The 8,739-nt window shown below is 44.1% G+C and overlaps 1 protein-coding gene and 2 long non-coding RNA genes across 3 annotated transcripts in view; 2 read left to right on the top strand and 1 right to left on the bottom strand.

The window, feature by feature from the left end:
* LOC109823939 overlaps positions 1-1,133 on the top strand; it is a 1,834-nt gene extending 701 nt beyond the window's left edge. Inside the window, exons 2-3 of the long non-coding RNA XR_002242513.1 lie at positions 812-934; positions 1,027-1,133. This is a non-coding gene — a long non-coding RNA (uncharacterized LOC109823939). The remainder of the gene's footprint in view (positions 1-811; positions 935-1,026) is intronic.
* Positions 1,264-3,664, bottom strand: LOC109823938 (BTB/POZ domain-containing protein At1g67900-like). Its single transcript, XM_020390402.1, is given in 5 exon segments — positions 1,264-1,967; positions 2,063-2,739; positions 2,742-3,180; positions 3,270-3,339; positions 3,448-3,664. Coding segments are annotated over 5 exon segments (1,761 nt in total). The 5' UTR covers positions 3,507-3,664; the 3' UTR covers positions 1,264-1,451.
* LOC109823941 lies at positions 3,335-3,798 on the top strand. The gene is made up of 2 exons (XR_002242514.1): positions 3,335-3,522; positions 3,658-3,798. It is a non-coding gene; the product is annotated as an uncharacterized LOC109823941 (long non-coding RNA).

Genomic DNA, 8,739 nt, shown 5'->3' with positions numbered 1-8,739 from the left:
AGCATTGAAAATCCACGTTGGTTTAGACGACCAATTTACATGACGCGCGCGCTCTGCAAGTTAGCCCAAATGCCCCTTCAAGTCAACTCTGCTCCTTTCTCCTTTTCTCATTGCTTACATTCTTCAGCTCTCAAACAATGTGCAATTTCATTCATTCAATTAAAGAGCCACACAAATATGAACGCGTCTACTTCATTACGAAGAAATTGCTTTTGCCTTGGTCTTGTAGCCCTCTTTTTTTAATGAGCCATATATAGTATGTTCATCACGGAAGTCAAATGTGGTTGTGGCGGTGGGACATTATTGTGCAATCCCTAGTTTCTTTTTGTTATTCAGGCTTTAATGAACACGACTGCATCGTCTAGTTTCACTTCATTTCCATAATAAGAAAGTAAACTTGTCATCTCATATTGAACACGTCGAACCATCTTTTAGCTGAAGCCGTTTTATTTAACTGATCGATACGGGCGTAATGTGGTCCTTGTGTCTACGGCACATCAAACAATTGATGCCATTTCTTGCTTGCCTTAGCATCCACGGGCTGGAATCTACTGATTAGATTTTTCTTCACTTCCCCTCGAACCATCTTAACCCGTCCATTGTAGCTGTGTCTGGGTTAGGATCTACAGCCCCACCTACATGATGCCTGGGCTATGACAAAGATTTAAAGAGATCGGACTCGGATAACCTGGTTAGTAAACAGGCTGGGTATCAGTCAAGGTCCTCGATCTGTTAAATAAACTTGTAGCTTATGGATTTGACATTTACGGATCGACCAGTACCTGACCTGATTCCTACTCGTTCTGTCCAGCCTGATCGCAAAACGCATGAACTCAGAACACATAACAACAACAACAACAACAACAACAACAACAACAGTAGCATCAACAGAAACAAAAACGATTATCTACCCTCGCCAAAACAACAAATACAGGTTCAGTTTTTCTTATTGCATTTATGTTTCAATTTGATGGGTTTCACCACTAGTATGTATCTACTAAACTTCCTTCCCCATCCTTCTCATAGAGAGTCAAAGAAGGCAAATTCCAGATAGCGAATAAGCAGAACATGATTTCTCTGCTTTCAGAGTAAGCAGCAAATGAAACCTACACCTATCAAGCATACTTACGAGGTTTGAAAAAATTTCGAACTCAGTTTGAAAATTTTCTTAGCACAGAATCTCCATTTATAAACCCTAACCAACTTGATATGTCAATTTCCCCATTTCCACTTGAATTAGAATAAGCTCGGTAGCCTCAGGAATGACCTCAACCTTACCTTTTATGTTATTGATTGACAATATGAGTGTTCTTCCAGGTTTATTGTTTTACAGTTTATTCTATAAATCTCAAATAGGAAAAATCTTCTGGATACTGAACAACGGAGCAAAGAAGAACATCAAAGAGGTAAGACAATTTTCACATTACTATTGCTCTGCTTAGAGGGAAGAATTATTGTCTTTCTCGCACACTTCTGTTCATAGACCACAATTTGCTGAATATTCTCTTGGGCTTGTTGGGGATGGAGCACAAAGCTTTGAACCTGGTGGAAGAGCTCCTCAGTAGTCCATTTCTGTGCAGGATATCATCTTCGATGTCATTATCAGCTTCTTCAAGCTTCATTTTCAGTGTTTCAAGATTTGCTGTCGGGTATTTCAATCCTGAGATGCTCCAACTGTCACCCAAATGGCTAGCTGTTGCCATGGGCCGATGCGTTGCTGCTTCTTTGTCATCATCTAAGTCGGAAGTTGTAGCAAGAAGTTGTTTGATATTATTTGGTAGCTCATTCATTTGGCCTCCAGGCACAGCAGCAGCACGCGCCTGTTCAAAGAATAGAACCTGCACAACCACTCTCAGTGGCAGCATATCATTCTGAGCAGCGTGCACGCATGCTTCCATCGATAGCTTCTTGCAGTTCAATATTCGGCACAGTTTCTTTCTTGCACTCTTGTTGAGCTCTGGATGTGCCTGATTTTGTCAGCAGACAATCAAATAGTCAGATAGATTTCAGAATGATATCAACCTTAACCATAGAGTATGGACTAGTGGGGTAATTTACTTACTCTGAGGTAAATATCAATGACTTTGTAGAGGTCATCATGATCGGTCCTAGCAAAATCTGGCACAGCTTCAGCCAATGCAATTACCTTCTCCATCGGCAAATTTGCATCCCTGGCAATCTCTTGGAGGTAACAATCAATAAGCTTGGCTACCCTCAACTTCGAGCTATGGGAAGCTGAAGAAGACCTCCGGCTGTTGTCATGGCCCTCAAATTCTACATTCTCAGCAGACCGCGACCTTCTCCTCTCATATCCAAACCTTCCTCTTGGAGGGCTTGTTGGGGGGCTCTGGCCTTGTAGCAAGAACTCCTCCAATATTGTCGTCACTATATCCACATCATACAGAGTTTCATCCACATAAGACAGCGACGGAATCAAGAGATCGCTTACAGTTGCTTCCTCCAATTGCAATCCGACCCTCCTTGCTAATTCCAATTTTGAAGATGGAGAAGCATTGAGAACGTTTGCAGACTTGAGAAGCTTAAGCAAGAAACCGCAGGGCAAAGCACCCTTGTCTGACGGCAACAGACTCACTAGTTTCTCCAGAATCAACCTGTGCTTCATAGTGATCTCCCTGAGGCTGAGGGACTCTGAACAAGGATATTCGGGCATCTGATTACTCTGCTGTCCATCTCTCCACATATTCGGAAGCCATCGAAAGGCATAGACCTGCAAAGCCTCTCCGCCCACCATCCTTTGTTGTAACGAGACCAATCGTCCCTTGAAGGGTGTGCGGTGATCTTTGAGGCAAGGGCATCGACGCAGCGGCCAGTGATTCCAAGCTCTTCGCATAGAGGCGGGTACTGTCTTGTTCCCTGGAGCGTCGTCAGCGAATCCTTCCACCTACGAAGAATGCAAGACTTGAAGAACACCTCAAGCTTTCCCACGAGATTACCCTTGTCGAGCTCATCTCTCATTTGAAGGTAATCAGCAGCACATCTCACCGTCACGAAGTTGAGGGCACTGAGAGTGATGGTGATGCCATAGCAGAATTTTGTGCAGACTTCAAAGGCCTCTGCACCCCCTGGGATCTCTGAGAGCTCGATGATCATGTCGTCGGGGGAACCTTTCCATTCGGAGCAGAGAGTACGCAAGCGCAGGCATCTGGAGAGTAAAGGGAACTGCAAGCGATAAAAGCATTAATTTTAGAGAATTAATAGAAGGGGGAGAAGGGATGGAATTAGCTGCAGAGAAGAGATCGGGCGCGCACCTTGTGGAGCAAATATAAACTGTTCTGGACTTTGATTTTGATATCAGTAGAGACCTCTGAAGAAACTGACCTGGATCAACGCAACGGACACCGTATCGAAAGATAAACAGGGGAAGAATGACATAACAAAAAAAAACTACGAGAAAGGTTTGGTGAAGCGATCGATGGGTCTCCATACCTTATAGCTTCCGCGGTGAAGAAGGTGTCCGGCCTTGTTCCGAGCTTCATGAACTTCATCCTGGACCAGCTATAGGTTCACAGACTTGGTTCTTTTGTGTGTGTGTGTGTGTGAGAGTGAGAGGGGGAGAGAGCTCTCACTTTTTTTTTGGCTCGCGATAACTACTGCGGAGACAAAGTTATAGTAAAGCTCGCCCTCTCTTCTTTGCAGGTCCCCTGCTCGGTGTGTTGATGATATAAGCGGACGAATCCGAGGAGGAGGGGTGGGTGCAGCGCTGAGGTTTGGTTGAGACTCGAAGAATTAGGTGTCGGGATGCTCAGTCCCCTGCTTCTACAGTAAACAGCAGCTACAGATGCGGCGTGGAATATGTACGCCTACTTCAATCCCTTCACCTTCAACCAAACATGACTACTTCTGCTATTAGAGAACCAACACGGAAATATGCTTCTTATTTCCTTCCAGGTGTCTTTTTTTTAAAATAATATTTCCTTCTCTGATTAAAGCTGTATCTTCAGAGGAGCTGCATCCGTCACCATGTGATGTATTCTAATTCCCCCCCTGGCTGTGATATCTTTGCTTTTTTTTTTTTTTCATTTTATTTATCTTGATCGATCCTCCCCTGGCTGTGTACGCTTCTGCGAGGCAATCAAAGCTAATTTGCTTTACAAATAAGGGTGGGGGAATATGATGAGGTGTGGTCCCTGGGCCTTAGAAGATGCGCCCCGCCAACACCCCTTTTATGATTGATTTGATGACACCCAACATCGGTTGACGGCTCCACTTGTCGATCGCCGATCAAGGCTTCCTTCTGTTTAATTCCCTTTCTATGTACAGGAAACTAGATCGGGGTTTTGTTGGATCGAGCGACTGCGGCTGCTTACTTCTTCCGAGGTGGAATGTGATCATTGCTGGGCGCTACTCCAGAGGAAAATTCGACGAGCCCAAAAGTTTCTTCTTTCTTTCTAGGCGTTTGTGCTCCTTGCGTAGATAAAGAAATAATAATAATAATAATAATAGGAAGCCTTGGTGGTTAGCTTGTGTAGATATAATATATGCTCCTTGCGTTTATACTCGAAGCATCACTTCAGGACATCCAGAATGCTTTGTAATAAGTTGATTCTGGTTTGATCCCCATCACATGCTCCCTGGTACGCGCATGCTCATTGCTTACTCATAATAGAGATTTGATTCCTGACCTTGTCTTACATATGGATGCGTATCCGCAATGTACGCCTAATTAATCAAAGTAGCATTGGGTAATATCCGGGGCTACGTTGTTGAACCCCTTCAACATCAAAAACGCAGTATAGAGAAAATACACCAAGATTTACGAGGCTCGACAAGCTTGCCTACGTCCTCGGGAGCCACACAATTAATTTCTTATAAATCAACAAGAAATTACAATACAAGAACGGATCTCAAACTTGAGATCCCTCAATAAATACAAATCAATACTGTAGCTACAGTATTGATCCCCTCTTCAATTCTCCCTCAAAATTTTGAGAGATGGGAAAAGAACCCCCTCTTTCTTAACTTCCCCTTTAAATTCCCTTCTTAATCAAATCCCCCTCCCCTCAAATCTTTGAGAGAACGCTGGAGAAAAAGAAGAGAGCAGAGAGTGAAGGTCGTCGCCGCCAAGGGTTTGAGATCAACAGAAGAGAGAGAGAAGAAGCAACCCACACTCGTGTTCAGGGTTTCCTTATAAGTTTCCCTTTTATAGGGAAACCCTAGCGACAGGCTGGCGACAGCCTGTCGCTGGAGCTCACCTGAATCTCTTCGAGCTCGCCTGCTTCAACCGCGAGCTCGCATTGCTTCAACCGCGAGCTCGCATACGTCGCCCGCGTTCAAGCTCGCCTGGATCTCGAGCTCGACCTCACCAGAGTTTCACGACCTCGCCTGCAGCTCGCCGCCTCGCGCTCGCCTACGACCCCGATCGACCTCGCCTTTATCGAGCTCGCCCGCTCTTCGTCGATGACCTCGCCTGATTTCGAGGTTTGGTCTTCACACCCAAATCCAACAAATCTCCCACAAAGAGACTGAACCGTCGTCAGCAGGCTATCTCAACAAGCACTTACTCCTGTGCGGCTCCGCCCTCATCACTTATGCATGAAGGCTAACTGAAGTTGTGCACAACTCCAGTTTCTGAAAGGTCGCTGCCTTTATCAACATATCTGGTGGATCCTTACTTCCTTAGATCTTCTGTTAAAACCCTTTGGCAACTTGTCGGGTTCTGTATCTTCTGGAACCATCATGTTCCTTTTTCACTCGATACACCCACTTATTGTGATGTACCTTCTTCCCCATGGGTAACTCGGCTAGTTCCCATATATGGTTGGAGATCAGAAATTTTATTTCTTCTTTCATGGCAAGCTCCCACTTGCTCGCATCTTCACTTTGACAAGCTTCGTCATAGCTTTTAGGCTCTCCTCCATCTGTCAGCAACATATAATTCATGTATCTTCTGTTAGGCACAGGAGGACGAGAAGATCTTCTCAATATCGGAGCTGGTGCATCGGGCTCCTGCGCACCGTTCTGTCCAACAGGCTCTTCTGACTGAGGACCTTCTGCATTGGGTTCTTCCGAGAGGTTACTCTTGACATCATATGCATCTACGAATGTTGACTCGCTCTTTGAGTCATCTGTCTTGTGCATGTCATTGTACATCACCTTCTCGTTGAATATCACATCTCTGCTCCTAGTCACCTTCTTGTTTTCATTGTCCCAAATACGATAGCCGAACTCATCTTACCATAGCCGATGAAAGTGTATTTCTTTAACTTGGGATCAAGCTTATTTCTGACTTGATCACTAATATGCACATAAGCTACATAACCGAAAACTTTGAGATGTGAGAGTTTTACCTCCTTTCCGCACCATACATCCTCTGGTATTTTGTGCTCCAATAGAACCGATGGACATTGGTTGATCAAATAAGCTGTTGTGTTGACTACTTCTGCCCAGAACTGTTTCAGTAGACCTGATTGTATACGGATGCTTCTGGCTCTCCCTGTCAACGTTCGGTTCATCCGCTCAGGTATATCATTTTGCTAAGTCGTGTCGGGCACGGTTATTTCCATTTCGATCTCGTGCTCATAGCAGAACTTCTTGAATCTGGTGTCTTCATACTCACCACCATTGTCTGTTCTAAGTTTTTTTATTTTCAGACCCGTCTCATTCTCGACCATGGCTTTCTATCTCCTGAAAGCCTCAAATACTTCTGACTTATGCTTCAGAAAGTAGACTCACACTTTCCGAGAGTGATCATCGATAAAAGTTACGAAGCAGTGTTTCCTACCAATGGACGCGGTGGTGGTTGTCCCTAAATATCTGAGTGGATGAGCTCAAACTTCTCCTTCCTGTGGTTTCTGCCACTTGTCTGAAAGCTGACTCTATTCTGCTTTCCAAGTATGCATTCTTCACACATGTCCATCTCCACTAATTTTAGACCTGAGAGTTTTTCCTTTGTGTGCATAATTTTCATCTCCTTTTCACTCATATGACTGAGTCTCTGGTGCCACAAATTTGAGGTCTCATTGCCTGCTACAACTGAGATTAAACAACGTGCACCTGCTGTCATATACAGGGTACCAGTCTTCTTTCCTCAGGCAATCATCATTGCGCCCTTCGAAATCCTCCAATCATCACCATGAAAAGTCATAGTGTAGCCTTCACTAGCCCGCTAGCTTAATTAGATTAAGTTCCTTTTCAGGTCGGAAATATGCCTGACCTCCTTCAGCTTCCATACTGACCCATTTAACTTAATCTTCACTACACATTTGCCAATAATGTCACATGGTTGATCATCACCAAGGTATACATTTTCAAGGTTTCAAGGGATATACTTCTTGAGGAATTCTTTCTGAGAAGTAGCATGGAATGATGCTCCAGAGTCCAACACCCAATACTCCTCCTTGCTCTCCAAAGAGCATATCAATGCATCATCTCCTCCTGAGGTGGAAGCAACATTTGCGTCTGCCTTTGCCTCCCACTCCTTCTGTGCACTCTTGCACTGATACTTGTAGTGCCCAGATTTTTCACACTTCCAACACTCGATAGCTTTCGAGCTGCTGGGATTCTTGGATTTGGACCTCCTGTCCTCTGATCTATTTTCTCTGGTTGAATTTCTACCTATTGACTCTGTATGCATTACTGAATAGGTTGTCGCTTCACCCGACTCTCTCCGTCAGATCTCCTCACTGAGAATTAGATCACGAACGTCATCGAACTTCAACTTATTGCTTCTCGGTGAGCTACTCACAGCTGTGACTGTAGCATTCTAGTTTTCTGGTAGGGAAGACAAAAGGACCAACGCTCGTACTTCTTCATCAAACTCAATATCAACTGAACTCGATTGGGTCGTGACTGTATTGAGTTCATTGAGATGATGTGCTACCGATGCACCTTCCGTCATTCGCAAATTGAATAACCGCCTCATCAAATGAACTTTGTTTGAGGCTGATGGTTTCTCATATATATTTGAGAGTGCTGCCATAAGACCCGCCGTGATCTTTTTCTTTGCAATGTTAAAAGCAACATTGCGGATTAATATCAAACAAATAACCCCGAGGGCTTTTCTGTCTAGAAGATTCCAATCTTCTTCCTTCATACCATCCGGCTTCTTCCCTGAAAGAGGTTGATACAGATTTTTCTGATACAGATAATCCTCTATCTGTATTTTTTAAAATCCGAAATCTGATCCATCAAACTTCTCTAATCTCATCTTTCCTTCATCTGCGGCCATCGCTCCCACTTGAATCTGACTTCCTCTAAATTGTTTCAAGCTCTGATACCAATTGTTGGGTAATACTTGGGGCTACGCTGAACCCTTTTAACAGCAAAAGCACGGTATAGAAAAAATACACCAAGATTTACGAGGTTCGGCAAGCTTGCCTACGTTCTCGGGAGCCACACAATTAATTTTTTATAAATCAACAAGAAATTACAATACAAGAGCGGATCTCAAACTTGAGATCTCTTAATAAATACAAATCAATACTGTAGCTACAATATTGATCCCCCTCAAAATTTTGAGAGTTGGGAAAGAACCCTCTCTTTCTTAACTTCCCCCTTTAAATTCCCTTCTTAATCAAATCCTCCTCCCCTCAAATCTTTGAGAGAACGGTAGCTAGAGAAAAAGAAGAGAGCAGAGAGAGAAGGTCGCCGCCGCCAAGGGTTTGAGATCGCCAGAGGAAAGAGAGAAGAAGCAACCCACACTCGTGCTCGGGGTTTCCCTTTTATAGGGAAACCCTAGCGACAGGCTGACGACAGCCTGTCGCTAGAGCTCGCCTGAAT

This window comes from Asparagus officinalis, chromosome 9 (genome assembly GCF_001876935.1).
Source record: "Asparagus officinalis chromosome 9, Aspof.V1, whole genome shotgun sequence".
Taxonomy (NCBI): Eukaryota; Viridiplantae; Streptophyta; class Magnoliopsida; order Asparagales; family Asparagaceae; genus Asparagus; species Asparagus officinalis.
Note: the sequence above shows the minus strand (reverse complement) of the source record. Positions and strands in the feature narration are given on the sequence as shown.